The 17,353-nt window shown below is 49.9% G+C and overlaps 7 protein-coding genes across 7 annotated transcripts; 1 reads left to right on the forward strand and 6 right to left on the reverse strand.

Annotated features, from left to right (window-relative positions):
• Positions 1–673: 673 nt before the first annotated feature.
• Aud_004330 (putative carboxylesterase) lies at positions 674–2,502 on the reverse strand (the record flags this gene model as incomplete). Its single annotated transcript, XM_043289270.1, has 6 exons — positions 674–1,252; positions 1,311–1,652; positions 1,710–1,891; positions 1,949–1,996; positions 2,062–2,231; positions 2,318–2,502. The coding sequence occupies 6 exons, from the start codon at positions 2,500–2,502 to the stop codon at positions 674–676; spliced, it is 1,506 nt and encodes a 501-aa protein (XP_043145205.1).
• Positions 2,503–3,062: 560 nt separating this feature from the next.
• Positions 3,063–4,864, reverse strand: Aud_004331 (MFS transporter; the record flags this gene model as incomplete). Its single annotated transcript, XM_043289271.1, has 5 exons — positions 3,063–4,336; positions 4,405–4,464; positions 4,533–4,590; positions 4,667–4,687; positions 4,748–4,864. 5 exons carry the CDS (start codon positions 4,862–4,864, stop codon positions 3,063–3,065), a joined length of 1,530 nt encoding a protein of 509 aa, XP_043145206.1.
• A 452-nt stretch (positions 4,865–5,316) lies between these two features.
• On the reverse strand, positions 5,317–7,134 carry Aud_004332 (putative carboxylesterase; the record flags this gene model as incomplete). The annotated part of the gene is made up of 5 exons (XM_043289272.1): positions 5,317–5,928; positions 5,988–6,349; positions 6,407–6,582; positions 6,633–6,911; positions 6,968–7,134. The coding sequence occupies 5 exons, from the start codon at positions 7,132–7,134 to the stop codon at positions 5,317–5,319; spliced, it is 1,596 nt and encodes a 531-aa protein (XP_043145207.1).
• An 836-nt stretch (positions 7,135–7,970) lies between these two features.
• On the reverse strand, positions 7,971–8,927 carry Aud_004333 (uncharacterized protein; the record flags this gene model as incomplete). Its single annotated transcript, XM_043289273.1, has 3 exons — positions 7,971–8,072; positions 8,131–8,757; positions 8,820–8,927. The coding sequence occupies 3 exons, from the start codon at positions 8,925–8,927 to the stop codon at positions 7,971–7,973; spliced, it is 837 nt and encodes a 278-aa protein (XP_043145208.1).
• Positions 8,928–9,224: 297 nt separating this feature from the next.
• Aud_004334 (haloacid dehalogenase superfamily protein) lies at positions 9,225–10,275 on the forward strand (the record flags this gene model as incomplete). Its single annotated transcript, XM_043289274.1, has 3 exons — positions 9,225–9,244; positions 9,321–9,480; positions 9,577–10,275. The coding sequence occupies 3 exons, from the start codon at positions 9,225–9,227 to the stop codon at positions 10,273–10,275; spliced, it is 879 nt and encodes a 292-aa protein (XP_043145209.1).
• An 858-nt stretch (positions 10,276–11,133) lies between these two features.
• Aud_004335 (uncharacterized protein) lies at positions 11,134–14,556 on the reverse strand (the record flags this gene model as incomplete). Its single annotated transcript, XM_043289275.1, has 4 exons — positions 11,134–12,459; positions 12,511–13,513; positions 13,576–14,391; positions 14,447–14,556. The coding sequence occupies 4 exons, from the start codon at positions 14,554–14,556 to the stop codon at positions 11,134–11,136; spliced, it is 3,255 nt and encodes a 1,084-aa protein (XP_043145210.1).
• Positions 14,557–15,452: 896 nt separating this feature from the next.
• Aud_004336 (uncharacterized protein) lies at positions 15,453–16,923 on the reverse strand (the record flags this gene model as incomplete). The annotated part of the gene is made up of 3 exons (XM_043289276.1): positions 15,453–15,628; positions 15,686–16,554; positions 16,739–16,923. 3 exons carry the CDS (start codon positions 16,921–16,923, stop codon positions 15,453–15,455), a joined length of 1,230 nt encoding a protein of 409 aa, XP_043145211.1.
• Between the last annotated feature and the right edge of the window lie 430 nt (positions 16,924–17,353).

Raw genomic sequence — 17,353 nt, forward strand, 5'->3', positions numbered from 1 at the left:
GAAGCTCAATCTTCGATTGCTCCAATAGTGATCAATATCGAAGGGAACCACGAAGCCTCAAATACTCTGTCCATTTGGACGTGTCCACGAATGGCTGAACATAAACCTTATAATTTGTCGGACACGTCCTCATCCGAGTTTCCGAGCACGAAGGGATACACGATATATCCTTTGGCTTCTGATGGTGACGACCTCAGCCCGATTGAGAACAGACCTGACCCAAAGTCCATACAAATCGGCATGTTGGAGTGGCCTTGCGTTGCCGAAGCCAATAGAGTGGAGCTCGGGGAGGGGAACCGTGGGCGGAGCGATGTCCGCCATCTTTCCTGCTTTGATCGCATGGTTTGCCAAACCCCACCTGAGTAAGTTGTGAGTAATGCGGAGAGATGATCCTTTCGTGATGAACAGTTGTTCATGGTCGGGATTGAGTCTGTATGAGAATTGCCGAGGAGGGAGGATTCCCAGGGGGAAAAGAAGGTCAGCCGACAGCGCTCGGTCACTGACAGCCTGTCTGCACACAAGGATGGCCTACACCAGGATGGCTATGCTCAGTTGGATTTACCTCAACTTTAGTGTTTACTTCGTCTATCTACTATCCGACCTTCTTATGGTGCATGGCCATTGCAGATCAAGAACTTTCATCAATTTAGGCTGTGTGCCTTGAGGACCCATATCAATTCAGCAGGCTGATCCTGCCTGCTGTCAACGCAAAAACTATTGGGAGGTAAGTTCCGATGCCAGCCTCTCGAAGAACCTTGAGGTGCTCTACTCTTCGCCGAGACGCGAATTGCTCCTCGGTAATCTCCTTACACTCCCCCAGGGGCCCATAGGCGAATCGTCGGTCTTCAGACCACGGAGATATGCCATTGACGAACCGTATCCAACGCTTCCGCATCTCTTGGCCTACTTCATTTGCAGCGGGGTTGAAGGAGAAATCGAGTCCTCCGAAAAGAAACAGGAGGTCGACTGCGTGGTGAGACCGACTGGAAGACTGCCATGGATTTGGTTGGTCAACCACATATCGGAAAACGCGTTTGTTCGCAGCTTTGAGCTTTTCCGCGACGAGCTCAACAGGGAGGGTGTATCGGGTATCATTGACGAAATCTAGAGCGCCCAGTTTGCAGGCAGTAGGACGGTCATGGACGACCTGGTACATCTTGCGCAGTTTTGTACCATAGTTCTTGTCGGTTTCGAAAGCCGCAGCAATCGATGCTCCGTCGAAGGTCTCGATTCCGTTTCTCCAAATGACAGACTATCGAAGTCAGACTAGGCGAGAGGCAGTGTAAATGGGAGAAGGATGGAGAACATACCTCATATTCAGTATCGCCAATCATGAGTTCCTCGACTTGTTCTGGCTTGTTCTCCCAATCCTGGAATTCGGGATCCTCCTGTATCCACATTGTATTCACATTGCACTCCTTCAACGCGCGCGTTAGACAGTCAACAGACGAATGACGCAGCGAGTCCTGTCCCATCTCCTGCACCTTGCTCTCGAGTGTGTTGATGAGCGCATTCCCTCTTTCGACCGGCAACGGCGAAGAGAGGTATAGCGACCCGGATGCCAGGATAGCTCTTTGGACAGGAGGGCCGGTAATGAGATGCGCATGAACATAAACCGCTCCTGCGCTCTCTCCAGCAAGTGTGATATTCTTCTGAAGTGAGAAAAGACGTTAGCATCAGGCGTCCTTAAGCAACGTTGGATCACCTACCGGATCACCCCCAAATTCTGCGATGTTTTTCCGAACCCAGTCAATGGCCAACCTTTGGTCCTTTATCGCGAGGTTCTTCTCCTTTCCATCGCCAAAACTGAAGATATTGAGACGGTAGTTGAAAGAGACGAAAACAAACGGCTGACCCTCCTTGACAGACTCAGCAACGATCCGAGTCGGGTCTATGCGTATTCAGGCATCAGTCGTTGAAGAAATAAGGAGCAATTCAGATATCTTACCGCAGATTTTCGATTGGGCAGAACAGAATGTAACAACTTGAGAACCGCCTAAGGCACTGCCGTTAGCACAATCAATGCCTTGGCTTGGAATGCTTGCAAATCTGCCATCGTACCATATATCCAGACGAGAACAGGAAGAGGGCCATTAATGCTAGAGAGAGGAGGACCGGTGATGTCCAGATTTAGACATTCAAACTCATCCTCAGCTTCGGGCTCTATCTCAAAATCCTCCGGGATGCGCAACAAATGACGCACGTCCACCTGAACCTGCGGACATTTTGGTCTTTTTTCAACATCAGGTTCAGTATATCGAATTGTATGTCCATAGGTAACGAATATGGCTTCAATGAGCTTAAAAACAAGACATACCCGTATTTCGTAGTATCAACAACGCCCCCGTTGAAGGTTTCCACAGGCTGAGCACGCTGGAACCGCGCCGGTATTTGGGCATACTTGATTCCGCGGAATTGGTCAACTATGACACCGTCGAAATCCCTTCGAACACCTGTAAAGAATGCCTGAAGTCCTTGATGTTGTACTTGTGGAGCTGCCATATTCACAATCACAGAGTCAATCTGGGAGTCAAGGAGGAGGAGGGAAGCGTGGAAGCACAATATGGAGCAGGTAAGGTTCTCGAGGTGTCTGCACTACCCATGGCCCTATTTCTTCTTTGATTTCTCTCCATCCAGTCGGTTGTTATGCTTTCCGAAGCTTGTCCCCCCCCATGCTGACGAGCATGCTTGCTGTGGGGCTGCTGCGGGGATATCCACCTGGATGTTGAAACGTTGTAGCTCGGATGATGAAGACGGAATATCGGCAGTTAGAAACCACGAAATTTGCTTCTCAAGGTATGATAGTAGAAAGAGATTTGCCTTGAAGTCCGAAGCGCAGGTGGAAGCTGTTGGTTGCTGGGGTGAATTGGTGAAAGGTTCTTAGTTTCTAATGGCTGCATACTACTCATCTTCTGATACTAAGTAGCCACCAACGAATCTTTTCTTTATGATGTGAGATTTTCTAATTTTGGGAATTATATTATATAAACAACTTTGAGCCTGCTCGAGTATGTCGTCTGTTCGACACACAATCCCAGTATGCGTTTCGCGTTCTCTACAGCCTATGCAGCTGCTTCGACAGGCCGACTGTCAGCATGCCGGTCTGTAGGTTTCCATATACGGCCACCCAGAAAAAGCAAGATAGGAATAGCAGACACGCCCATCAGCAGACCTATGACCCAAGACATGGTGCCCCAGCCAGCGTTTTGTCGGATGAACCCAGCGAGAAATGGACCGACCATGGACCCAGCTGCAAAAGCAGAATTAAGGATACCGTAAGCAAGAGCCATTGCGCCTCCTTTGCCGAAAACGCCGGGTGACTCCGCTTCTTTCTCCTGAACAACATATGAGGCCTCGACAAAGAGCGGTGGAATTAGGAAGGCCAGGCAGAGCCCAATCAGAGCCAGCAGCACGCAAAGCACCACTTTTTGGTTCATAGAATTCGTTGTGACAAGACGGAGAAGCACGAACAATGGGACTGTGGTGAGCAATGCTCCACCAACTACAAAGCGCCGAGCTTGAGGGAACTTGTCGTTGATGTACCCGAAGAACGGATCCAGAATATGAGGCACCGACACTGGAATGAAGATCAGTCCTTGGGCAGTCTGTTTCCACCCAAATGTATCCTGAACGAAAAGAGGGAGGACGCTATCGAGAGATGTCAACGCAACCGCCACAATAAAATAAGCCCATAGCGTGACAAGCATTCGGTCTGAGGCCAACAGGGTGGCAACAGCGCCGAAACGTCTCTTGCGAGGCATTTGTTGGTTTGGATCCCCAGTTGCACCGCCTTGCGGTGTCGCGTTCGATGCTGTGTCATGCTCGCTGCGACTGTTACTGTCGCACTCATTAGTCGGGCAAGGAAGAGACGCACGCCCATCTGTAGGTTGCTTTTCGGTTGGATTGTCCACCGGTCCTGTGGAAAACCTTTCAGTTTGAAGCCACTTCAGGGCATCTTTCTTCTCTATCAAGACGAGCCGCAGGAATATGTCTAAGCCAATGATACCGAATGCGAGACCGAAAACAGCATAGTAGCCTCCGTTCTCATATAAAACACCCCCAAGGAGGGGGCCTGTCATTGTCCCGAGTGTGATGCCCATTGCCGCATATCCCATCGCTTCGCCCAGAGCCTCTTTTTCTATCGTGTCGACTAGCAGGGCGAGTCCGACTGTCCAAACAATAGCCGCAGACACCCCTTGAAATAAACGGCCAGCAATCCAGAGGCCGAGGGTAGTGCCTACACAGAGCAACGCCGTAGAAGCACCCAAGGCGACCAGCCCTATCAGGAGAGGCCATCGCCTAGACTCTATTCGATCTGCCAAGTAGCCGGAAATAGCTGTATTGAACGAGGACGGTGAGTAAGGTTGTCGGTGTAGTCCGGTGGCGAAGGATGGTCAAACTCACGGGAAGCTGCCAACAGTGCGGCACCGTACAGGGCCAATAAGATCGATGTCCATGATTGTTCTGATGGTGAAAGGTTAAGGCCAGAATCACAGGAAGCAAATATCCACACATCTCAAGGGGGGGCATACCATCATCCTCAGATAAGCCGACTCTCTCATGCAATGCAGTAGGGGTTACAGGAACGATCTATATCACGTTAAGCTCTTGCTCATAAAGCATTACACGATAGCAAACGATAGCTTAAGGCAGGGGGTCAACTTACAAGCCCATATAGCAGGATATCCTGACATAACTGGTATTAGCGTGTTTCTTCCGAAGACACCATCCCTTGTTGCCAACTTACAGTGAATGTTGCGAAAGAGACCACAAATATGACGAAGACTTTGGAAGACCTTAGCTCGAGGAGAATCGGTCGTTTAGGTTCCTCCTCATTTTTTGACTGCAGGCCACCAAGGACCATAGCGAAGATGGGTATCAGTCTGAGCTACACCGCTGAGATGTCATGTGGGTACTCGAGCAACAGGGGTCACGAAATGAAATTGATGGGCACGGAATCCTAGAGCTACCGAACTATCTATGGAGATATACGTCAGTGGCACATAACGAAAAATTCAGAAGAGATAAATATTTTGGAGAGGATTCGAGGATCAAAAATCTAGGCCGCTGATTCAATTCCCACTGGCTCGGGCTCCGCGGGCCCCGAGATTGGATGGAATCCGCATTGAATTATTCAGGTTGGCGGATCTGTCGACCACGAAACACAATATTGGGCTATCTGCCAGTATCTACATATAATTGACTCGAAATACAAACAATGTGCCTACGTCAAAAACAAAATAAAAACCGGCGGTGGAATAAAATCTATCCCTTGAGACGACTATATACATCACACTGTACTGTCATGACCCTGGGCTAGAGGGTTCTGAATAAAGCAAGTACCTTTGCAAACTCATCTAGCGACACTTGGTCAGCGTGGTCGAAGAGAAGACTTCTTCGCAAACTTCCCTCATTGTACGGCCCGTTCACTTGCCCGACATTGGGTGCAGGACCGTAGACTCGTGCCGTGAAGCCAGCTTCTACATCATTCGGGGCAACGGCAGGCCATGGCTTCACGCCATGGCAGAATTTGAAGAAGTCCTCGGCGAAGGTGATTGCAAGTTGCTGCTGGGCTGGCCCCATAAACTCTCGGAAGTTCTGGAACAGGTAGGCTAAGTCAAGGATATGGCTTGCTCGATCTTTCCAAGGTCCGTCCCATGGGTTCCCTTCGTTGAAGTGATAGACGTATACATCGTTTTTCCAGCCCTTTGCAAACGTCAGAACCGGAGCAAAGAAAGCAATGTCATTCATGTAGTTGAGAATAGCCGGGAAGGCCTCGTCGTCTGTCATGTCCTTTGTGATGTTGTACTTGTCCAAGGTTTGTTGCGCAACATCCGATTTGGATGCAAGTATGGTGTTCAGTGCGGTAACAAACTTGCTTGCACAGTCTTTCTTCGTATGCGACATCAAAAACGCCATGATACTAGCCTGAAAGGAGGGAGAGTCGCGGTCAGTAGAATATTTGAAAGCGGTTAATGACGACGTACATCCATCTGAGCGTCGCCAATAATTAGATCTTCGCACCACTTCTTTCCGCGGGGAAAGTTAGAAGCTTTGTCAGCTACCTGCGCATAGGAAATGGCGGAGGACACAATGTCCCCATCAATTGCAGGAACTGCTAGAACGGCTGGAGGGATTCTGGCAACCAAGTCCTCACCCGGTGTTTCCAAAAGAGTCCTGATTCGTTCCTCTGAACTGGAATTGGCCAGTCCTAATGTCGCAATGGCTTGCTGGTAGTTCTGCTCATGTAAATCGTAAGGCAAGGGCTGGATGAGTAAACAGGTACCACTCATCACAATAGCCCTCTTAAAGAGTTGCTCGTCAGAGTCGAGGTGATACGTTACACACGCTAGCAAATTTCAGTATGCCTGTAACGTGACGGAAAACAGTGATGAGGAAGACATACCTCCTCCAGCGCTCATCCCGGCGAGTGTCACATTATCAGGATCTCCACCGAAATCGGCAATGTGTTTTTGCACCCATCTCATGGCCACTTTCTGATCTCTGAGCCCGTTGTTGGCGTTGTACCCAGCCCGTCGAAGTTCATCGGAAGTAAGGAAGCCGAATGCGCCGAGACGATAACTGTTTAAAAGTAAGTCCTTGCCCATGTCGCGTCAGGGTGGTGGTCTTACTTCATAGAAACCGCCACTATGGGTAAGTTCTTTTCAACAGATAACTTGACGAACCGTGCATAATCGAATTGTGGCCAGGAGTTAGCTCCAAGCACCAGCCCTCCGCCGTGAATGAAGAGAAAGACTGGAAGTTTGGAGATCTCTGTTGTGCCCGCCGGGACGGTGATATTCAGGTTGAGACAGTTCAAGTCCGATTGAGGAAGCTCTTTCTTTGGAAGGATATGTTGGATGTGGCCAAGCTCAAAGTCACAACCGAACGAAGGAGACAAAGCAGTTGGACTAGGATTCCTTGCATTAGTTCACTGACTTGTGGTATATTTCCCGACCACTCTTACCCATCCTTGCTCGCGTCGAGGATACTACCTTCACGCTGCTCTATGAGTTCCGCGTCTGCGAATCTGTCTTTGAGAGTAGCGTATTGAATGCCCAGAAATTGACTCACACCGTCGTGACTCTTGCCTCGAACTTCACCCAAGAATCTTGTCTGAAGAGTGGTGGCCATTGTAGTGAATCTCCTTGAGTGCAAGTCGCGAAGACAGCTGATTAATGCGGGGAAATGCAGAAAAGAGGTCAACATCCAGAGCCTTGTCCATGGCTCTTGGACAGTCTCTCTGTAGGGCAATTGAAGAACTCAATTAGCCCCCCAATTACTAGCTGTCCATACTTCGGTAATAAACTCACCCAGTAATATGCCGGATTTAACTCCATGAACTCTGACTGTCAAGTTGTCAACAAAGCTGAGGGGTAATTCCGAATCATAGGGTGTCTTCAACGACTTCGTTCCTCATTTCGTGAGTGAGTCGTCTGGACTCCATGCGCGGTAGAGATGAGAATGGGTTCACTAAATCGCTCCGCTGAAGCGAAGAGTTGTGCGAGACATACTCCAAAGGCATCCTTCAAGCCGGGCCAAAGTCGAGTTGTTGACGCTGTGAAATTGAGCACCCAGCGGCCGGAGCCACTATCGGATATCCTCCATCATGGCCCCGCAATTCCCCCACATGAAATGCCGGGGGTGCCATAGAACGAAGAGATAAAGTTTCAGTATCGCTGAGGGATCGATTGGATGATGTGCAAAGTACTGAGCCAATTCCATTCAATACTAGGCGCACAGGCAGAGAACCAAAATTGTTGTAGTGCAGAGGATGTGGTGACGTCTATTACTCTGGTAACCAGCTGAGGTAACGATGTCTTATCCTACGAAGACAGTGTACATACGAGGACGAAGGGAATATGGGTTCTTCCCAGTCGCGCCTCCACATTACATAGCGATTCTACATCCGCAAGAGGCAATAAGGAACGCGTTTTCAGGAATTGGGAAGCTTGGCCTCTTAATTATAATCATGATTGAAAATTCATGCTGTAGCCACCAGTCTTAGGATCTTGGACGAATTTGAAATTATCCGTTGACAATCCGAATGGTTTGAGAATGCCATTTCCGAGCTGCGTGAAGAGTTAGCAGTGCTTCAACAGCGTCAGTATGGAAGATTTGTCGCCTCACATCTTTCAGTTTACTCATCATCTCCGCCGTCTCCTTCTCCCGGGCCTGATTTATCCTCCCGGGCAACTCGCGAAGAGCCCTCTGCACAACTCGCTTATCGTCTGCAGGTAGGTTATCCATCCCGGCAAGCACTTTATAGTCCTCTTCGGCGCCTTGTAAATTTCCCCAGCCGCCGAGCTGGCTCTTCGCTCGCGCACGCCTCATAAGCGCCTTTGCCCGAATCCGCATCACGTCGTTCTTTTTCTCGTCCATTCTCTGTAACCGTTTGAGCTCCTCCTCCTCTGCCTCTTCGTTTTCACCGGAAATCTCGACCACGGCGTCTGTCTGTTCTGACGATTGAGGGTTTCGTTTAGTTTGTTCTTCACCCAGATTCTGTTGTGGAGACAGCGGGATGATGTTTTCAAGACGATCTAGACAGGCAGTCGCGGATTCGACAGATGCCTTCCAGTCTTCCAGCTTTAGGTAGCATGCGGCCATGTTGCTTCGAAGAACGGCAACTTCATAGTCGAGGTAACTGGGACACGAGGCAAGGGCACGGTCATAGGAGGAAATAGCCTGATCATAGCAGGCAGCAGTAAACAGTTTGTTGGCTTCTGACTTGATCTCGTGGGATTCTTTCAAGAGGCGCTGTTAGGATGGCCGATATGAGCATCAGCAACTGTTTCTTAAGACGGCAATCAAAAACTCACAGCTTCTTCCTCTGCGGGGAACCGTGCATCGTGGAAGACATCCTCGCTCTCGCTATCAGACACAGGTTCGGATTTTTGTGGATTTTTGTTCAAATTTTCTGTAGTCATGCTGCCTCAAGAGCATTAAAGCGAGTGGACGCTCGTGAGAAGGCCGTCGAAGCTTGAGTGGATAGGTTCGGAGTACCTATCGATAATCGGGAAGCCTGTCGGACAACCTGAACGATCCCGACCGTTCCCCCTCGATGATAAAGCGGCATGAAAGAAATTCCCGATTAGGTTACATTCAAGCCGATTGACACAAGAGTGTGGAGTAGTCTTATCTGAGCGTCTTTGAACGACAATTGAAGATCTGATCCTCCTGTCACTCTGCATTATCCCTTTCGTCTGTAATACGACTACTTCACCATGACCAAAAGCGCGTCCGAGTAAGTTCTCAGGTCCAGATTCATTGAATCCCATTCCCTTGGGAGTTCTACCCTGCTGACTGCCCCTCTCTAACAGATTTCCCCGCGTGCGGGCATGCCTCTTCGATATGGATGGATTGCTCATTGACTCAGAGGACAAATACACAGAGATCACGAATGCAATCCTCCAGGAGTTCGGAAAGCCGCTACTTCCTTGGGAAATTAAGGCTCAATTGCAGGGTCGACCACAGCCTGAGGTGAGTACTCCCCGCATCTTCTGTCCACTCAGTCATTGAGACTCGAAGGTCTTGGCTCGATGCTGCGATGTTCTGTCCTAATCATCTATCGTATAGGCAAGCAAGATTTTCCACCACTGGGCTCAACTCCCGATCAGCCCCGAGGAATACGCCGCGAAGCAGGCCGCCCTGCAAGCCAAGTACTTCCCCAAGTCGCAGCCACTGCCAGGCGTCAGAACTCTCCTGTCCAAGCTTCTCTCCACCCAGAAAACCGACCAGCCAGTCTACATCGCCCTGGCAACATCATCGCATAGCAAGAATTTCAAACTGAAGACCGATCATCTGCAGGATCTGTTCTCTGCGTTTCCCGAGTCTCAGCGCGTGCTAGGTGACGATCCTCGAATTGGTAAGGGAAGAGGAAAGCCGCTACCAGATATCTACCTGCTCGCTCTTGAGACGATCAACGAGGGCTTGCGGCAACGAGGAGAACCCGAGATCAGGCCCGAAGAGTGTCTTGTGTTTGAAGATGCGGTTCCTGGTGTCGAGGCGGGACGCCGAGCTGGGATGCGGGTAATCTGGTGTCCTCACCCGGGCCTACTAGGGGCTTACAAGGGCCGAGAAGCAGAGGTACTGGCTGGGCTGACGGGTGAACATAAGGAAGAGGAGAAGTCCGTCCCGGAGAAGGAGGCGGAGGAGTTGGTGGCGTGGAGAATTCAAGGCGCCGGTAGACCTGGCGAGCTTGACGACGGATGGGGTGAGTTGGTGTCGACTTTGGAAGATTTTCCTTACGAGAAGTACGGTATTCATCCTGCGTAGCCTTGTGTATTTTCTCTATTCAAAGTTGTTTTTTCTGTTCCATTCTCATATTGTACATGAAGCGATGTGAATATGTCAAGAGCAAACCAGCATATCAGCAACGATTGATCAATCAAAGGATTATGCAATGATGGGCATAACCCAGTCCAGAGTCATGCATAGCGAAGCCTGCGCATCAATCCAGAAAAAAATCTTGTACCAAGAGTAACAAGAAAAGGCCAATAAACAAACAGGTCATCTCTTAAATGTACAAAGTGTTTGATGGCTGCGTATTGAAACAAACAGCTAGAATCCATAGCGTACTAAGTACGTGGTGCGAAAACAAGAGGGATTCGAACGATCAGACGCAGGTGGAAATGGATGGATATCTTCGCCAACGCCAAGGAGGATATCAAAATGCGGTCATGACAGTGCAGTAACAGTAGGCAACGAGCAAACAGAGGCAACCTCAAACGCCTAAAGCCACAAATGATTCAATGTCATCACGTTCGTTTTCCAGAGGGATCAATTCAGCGGAATGAGATTCTGATGTAGTGCACAAGAGCACAACCAAGGAAACAAGATAGCGTTCGCCTTCAAAGAAGGGTATCACATCCTAAGCTGTGAATAGAATGCTGATGAAGAAACACTGAGCCAGACGCCAGCAAGAGATGCATTGCACAGAAGCAGCCAGTAGATGAAAGAAACAAGGTTCATGAAAGATGATAAAGTGATACTAAATTGATCGCAAGCCCCAAGCGCCTCGCCAGTTTGATGAAAAGCATTGTGGTGCAAATGTAATAGACGATGAACGTGGCTTTAGTACAGTCCAATGCATTGAAGAAGCAAGAATGACTGGAAGCTGCATCATTCTTTTATCTAACGACGTCTCTTGGTAGGAGGGCAGTGTTCATCAGTGCCAGTTTCGGTTGATCCTCGCTTACGGCCGCGCGTTTGGTTGTTTAGCGGCAGACCATGATTCGACCCCATGCTTCTCGAAACGACAGGATTCAGGCCGGCCACTGAACTGGAAGTCGAAGTCGGCTGATGATAAGTTGGCAGTTGAAGGGGGTGTTGAGGCGCTGGTGGCATCTCCATACCCAGGCTTGCTTCCCACAGGTAAGAATCCATTGATGACGTGTGAGAATTTGGAGCGTGAGAATTCGGAGCAGCTGCTGCACTGAGTTCAGGAGATATGCTGAGCTGGTCATATCCGGAGTGTGATCCATAGGGAAGACGAGGGGCGGTCAACGCCTGATCCATGGGGAACATGTTCACTATGTTGTTCATGCTTGGACGAAGTCCACCGGTGTTTGTAGGAGGGAGCTGTCCGGCATTGATTGTGCGTTGAATTTGGCCGCTATTGGACACACCGGGGAAGATGTTGTTGTATCCGGTATAGCACACGCCATGGGACTGTCCTGGATAGGTCATGCGTTGGATGTGTCCGGTATTGGACGCACCTTGGTACTGTCCTGTATAGACTATACCTTGGACGTGTCTGTTATTGTTCATGCCTTGGTTGTGTTCGGTACTGGTCTGGCCTTGCATGGAATAACCCTGCGAGTACTGTCCTCTGTGCGCGTAGCTTGACTGTCTGCGTGCCGCCGAAGCATACGAGGGACCACGCTGACCTGGAATGTCTTGACCCTGGACAGTGACAGTTTCCTGAGAGTCATTTCCGGCCTTCTCGGCTTCCTCGGCTTCCTCGACTTCATGGGCTTCATCAGCAGAATCTCCGCCGACTGGCAGTTCTGCCTCAGCCTCCGCCTCAGCCTTTGCCTTCCCCTTTCCCCTCTCCTTTCCCTTTCCCTTCCCCTCCGCCTTTGCCTTCGCTGCTGCGTCTTTCTTCGCCGCGACGGCCCTTCCGGTCTTGATATGCCCTCCCTTGGTTTGGTTGACAATAACGTTCGCGCGGCACCGGACCAGACAGTCCAGCGGGGCATCCACGAATTCGCGGATGTATTTGGCACCGTAGTCTAGCATCCGCTTGCAGGTGGACTTGCTGACGTGAAAGATCCGGACAATGGCCGCAGCCCTGTCCGGGAAGGAAAGTAGCGCCCCGGTTCTGGCGGGATCTTTCACCTTCTTTTTTTCCTCTTCGTCCTCCTCGTCCTCCTCATTCTCCTTGCGCCCTTTATTGTCCCTTTTCTTCTCCTTTGGAGGAGGCAACGGCATTGTGCGATGATATTCAATCATCGCCTCCTATTCAAGTATCAGTAAAGTGTCGAAAGGCATACTGCCACAGAGACTTACAAGGATATTCCAACAAGCGACCTCGATTTCCACTGGTTTTCTTCGTATAGTGTTCTTCCACACAAGTGTGGTTTTTGCCTTGTCGTCGACGTCCTTGAGGTTCATCATTGCCCGCAGAAAAGAGTTCACAATCGCGACCTTTTGGGCCTGCGAGACTACCAAATGCGGGTCGCGACCGGGTCCTTTGGGAGAATCGAGCGCACTCATCGCCTCTTCCAAGGACGCGAATCTGGTTTGTATTTCGGTGGTTTGTATTTCCGGTCTGCTCCACTCGGGGTTCATGAGATCATGAGAGGTCGGTAATCCGGGTATTGTATTGATTTGCGGAAAAAGTTTGTCGACGACTGTCGGTTTCTTACGTCTGTCAGCAGCTGAATCAGAGGAGGCTTGCTCCGATAAGGCCTGGTGTGCCTCGCTGCTATGATGATCATTGGAAGCGGCTGCGGAGATCACGGACGCATGTGGACTTTGAGGTGCCTGGCCCTGGGCAGGTCTCGCAGAATTAACTGGTCGGGGTTGAATTTGCTGCTGCTCGTTTGAAATGTCCCGCGCAGGATGTTCCTGGCTTTGGTCAACATGATTGGGAGCCGCAGCGGAGCTCAAAGATCGACGTTGCGAATGTTGCACGGCTGGGGGCCGGTGTGCCTGGTTGTTCGTATGATGATCGAGAACAGCCGAACCATTCGACTGTTGGGACTCGTCTTGCATGGAAGAAGTAGTAACACCCTGGCTGCCGGAGGGATACGCCAGCTGTGTCTCCTGGCTGCCAGCAGGGGTTCCGTATGCCTTTTCGGCATTGTGAGCCGGATGAGTGGCCATGTTGGCAGTCTCCGAATTGGGAACAAGGTTCTGAATCGATGCGGTGAGAGCAGGGTCAATAAGGTCCTCAAGATTTGCCTCGGGAGGAGTGCTGTCACCCGAATTCTTTTGGGACGAGGACTGTGCTTCGGACGTTTCATCTTTCTCTCCGGACACGTCTGAATGAATTGGCTCGTTCCTAGCACTATCGATAAATGTCATTAGAAGTCCACCGTGATGTGAAGGATGACGAGAACGAGAACATACTATGTTTGGCCTTGATTGCCATTTCTTCTTCTACCCCCATCCGACTGTTTGGCAAGGGGAGGAGTAGTTTTCTTTGCAGGTTCTTCTACAGCTTGAACGCAGGCTTGGACGACGGAAGTGCCAGCATCGAGGCCTTCGCATGTGTGGCTCTCGGTCATCTCCACGTCGTTATAAGCACCAGATGTGCCACCACTGCAAGCATGGTCTGTGTCCTCGTGGGTTCCGACATTGGAACTGCCAACACCGATAGACTCCACTGAGACATCGTGCTGCTGAACAGAGGGGTCGCCATAACTGGGAATGTCATCCTTCTCTTCGTGGTCTTGAGCATTGGAGCTGCCAACCCCATGACGCGCAGTTCCTTGTTCAATGTGATGGGCTCTGGGTGTGTTGTTGTGATGCTTGATAGGGGATTCCTCAAGAACAGAATTGATACTAGGAGGAATGGGTGACTGGATGATACTTCCCCAGATATCAGCATCGAGTTGACCCTTGTTGCGAGTCTCAACTGCCCTTTCGAAGATTCCAGCGTACTGGGTCTCGTGGCCATGGTCATCAGCTAGACGTTGGATGTCTCCATAGCCACGGGCATTGTGAGTATGGATGAGGTTGCGGCGTTCGAACAAGACATTTGCTCCTTGCTCACGAGGATTTCTGTACGTTTTATCGAATGCCTCCCAGTCAAAGTCGTCAGGAACATGAGTGTGCAGTTTCTCAAATGATATGTCATCTGGATCGAAGAAAGCATTGTCAAAGTGGGATCCTTGCTCCTGCTCACCCTGCAGGGCAGTTTCAGCGTGCTGATGAGAGACTGGCCTAGTGTGACCGGCGTTAAAGGATAGTAAGCATAGACGACTCGCCAAAGACTTACGGAAGACATCCCATAGCCGTAGGAGAGCCTGGCAGAGAGAGCATAGTACTCTGCATCTCGGTACGATGAGCCATAGTCTCAGCAGGAGCGCCAGAAAACTGAGGCGACATCCTCGCGACGATTTACTTGACAGTCAAAACAACACTCCGAAACTCGCTTGAAATTGCAAGATAAACACTTGTTGAAGCTGTATGATTGAAAGATAATGATTGGAAGAGACTGAGTAAGGATAAAAGGATACGATTGGCAGGTTTGAGGGAGTATGAGAGAAGAGAAATGGTTGGTAGAGAGGAAGAGAGATGTGTAGAAGTGAAAGTTGGATTTGACGAGATGAGACTCGAAGGTAGAGGGAGGGAGGTTGGGCCCAGCAAGCATGAGGTGAATAACAGAGCATCAAAAACCTGAAAGTAGACGGGAGATACCGTTAACACAGCGGGATATGCCATGTGCATGGGGCCTGCAAACATAGTAGGGTGGGCCATGGTTCCAAAAGTGGAAATAATGAGGGCAAGTTTGCAAGATTGCTACTCGAACATGACCCAGTTCAATGGGACACAATAGGTCTTCGAAGCATCTCGAAGCAAAGCCATGCACATCAACAAGCGAGACAATTGATTCCATGGTGGTATTGGCAATGAAGTGTTGATGGCGGTCTAATTGTGCGTCTGATTGAGGCTCTGGAGACAATAGGTCATTGAGGTGCTGCGTTGCGCAACAACGATATTGTTGAGACGCTCATGCACTGGGCAGAGGATTGCGCTCCTTGAGGACCCGACCAGAAGCAGTGTACAATAGCTGGTGAGACCCCATCAAATTCAGGCGCAATGACAGCCTCTCAACCGGGCTATTGAGCTGTTTAGCAACCTTGAGTTCCTCTATCATTTTGCAAGCAGATCCACGTACCAGTAGCATATTACTGCGCACTCTTACTCGACTGACGAACACAACCAGGCTCAAAGCTTGACCTTGAACTCTCATTCCTTGGAACACCACTAAGGTCAATCATTCAACTGACAGTGGTATCTAGGAATGGCATCGACCAGACTTTCAGGCTATTATCGACCTTCTTCGTAGAAGGAACCGTCTCGTCCACAGCACTTATATCACGTGAGAAGCGCCTCTGACCAGAAGTCGTTGCTGCTATGGTTCCCATGGGATGCAAAACAGTACTGCTCACCGCGTCTGCATGCCTTATTGTAAGCTCCTTGGACTCTCAATCAACTCGTGTTCATAGCTTACCATCATGAACCTTCCATTCCCAGTCACATTTTTGCGGTCCGACAGTGTGTGTAGGATTTCGCCATACCCTCATATATCCATCAGTCCCTCCAGCCCAGATCTCATGGGACTCGCCCTGTGCGACAGGTACAACATCGATCTTCATGCGTTGATTTGTGACGGCCCTTCTACCTTCTAGCCAGCCAAGAAGCTGCCCGGTGACTCTGATGTCGAATATTAAGACTCCGTCGCTTTTCCGTTCGGCAATATACAAATATCTTCCGCAGGGACTCCAAAGCAGTTGCGTGACGCCCGCGCCGCCAATGTGGCGATGAGCGTCCGTCTTTGTAATGCTAAAGGTCCCGAGAGACTCTCCAGTCCCATTCGCCCCATACAGACCTATCTGCCTCGAAAATGTACCCGCAGCCAAGATACCATCTCCCACAGGATTGATGGCCATGGCCGAGATGATACCCTTCATCCCGACTCCTCCACCTACCATTTGCTTACGCTTACTGGGTATTGTAGGCATCCATGCGACGGGGCCCTCGCTCCCAGGACGAGATACGTCGAAAAGACATATCAGGCTATCGGATCCAGTGAGAAAGTGCGTACCGCCCAGCGCATGCGGATACACCATTGAGTGAGGCGTAATGAATGCCTCGGTCGTCGGATGTATGAGCGAGTAAGTTGCCACAGTGGTGGGCACAAGCGCAGACGCGAGTCTAATTGGGTGATCACGGACTGATGAGAGAAACAGAGTGGTAGATGTATCCCGAAGATTGAAGAAAGGATAGATGGCAGTGGCGTACGTTGGCTCTGCTGAAGGCAGAACAGAGTAAGGGTCCAGCCGATGCGGCGATGATGTCCCTTCCAGCAAATCCGGAGGCCTATTTCTGCTCGTTAGTCCAGAAACGTCTCAGCCCTTTCAGCATGACCTACAGAATATAGGTTCTGATATGATGGTCTGCAGAATCAGTCAAAAGTGTGGTACCATCCGGAGACCTATGCAAGCAATTGTTAGCCACGGTTTCATTAATCGTGCATTCAATTAGGTCGGTTCCGAAAACCTACCATTCCGCGCCTTTCACGTAATTTAGAGGTGGATTTATTCTACTGCTCTCCTCTGTTGACATAAAGGAGAGGTCCCGACTTCGTTTGAGAGATGGCTGGACATTGACTCCGATATCCTGTGCATCGTCCACTTGAGTTGATGCCACGCATATTGGGCTTTGAACCAAAGAGTTGTTCTCAACCATCTTGCATAGGAAACTTTCAATGTCCACTATATTAAGAGGAGCAGGACTCTGATATATGACATTCGAAAGACAGTTCGGCACCATGCAAGAACAAAGGAGAGTTGCAGAAACTTTTCCTCCACGCTTTTCATCGCATCACTTCTAAGAACTCTGGTGACCGTGAGGGAACTATTCACCTTCCTGCAATCACACTGCGCTTCATATAGTGAACTAGACGGAAGTGGATGGATGTCTCGGCGGCAAGTGCAAATGACAAACAGCCGAGCATCACAGTGAGTACAATGGGCAATCAATGAAGCCAACTGGCGAATCTCCTAAGCTACAGAATGTTCGGTTTGAATAGGGATAGATCCATATATGTCAGTGTTGTGACACCGATTTAGATAGACGTAACTCGAATGGCAATGAGGTCGATTCGTGAGGATCCCCG

This window comes from Aspergillus udagawae, assembly GCF_001078395.1.
Source record: "Aspergillus udagawae IFM 46973 DNA, scaffold_3, whole genome shotgun sequence".
NCBI lineage: Eukaryota > Fungi > Ascomycota > Eurotiomycetes > Eurotiales > Aspergillaceae > Aspergillus > Aspergillus udagawae.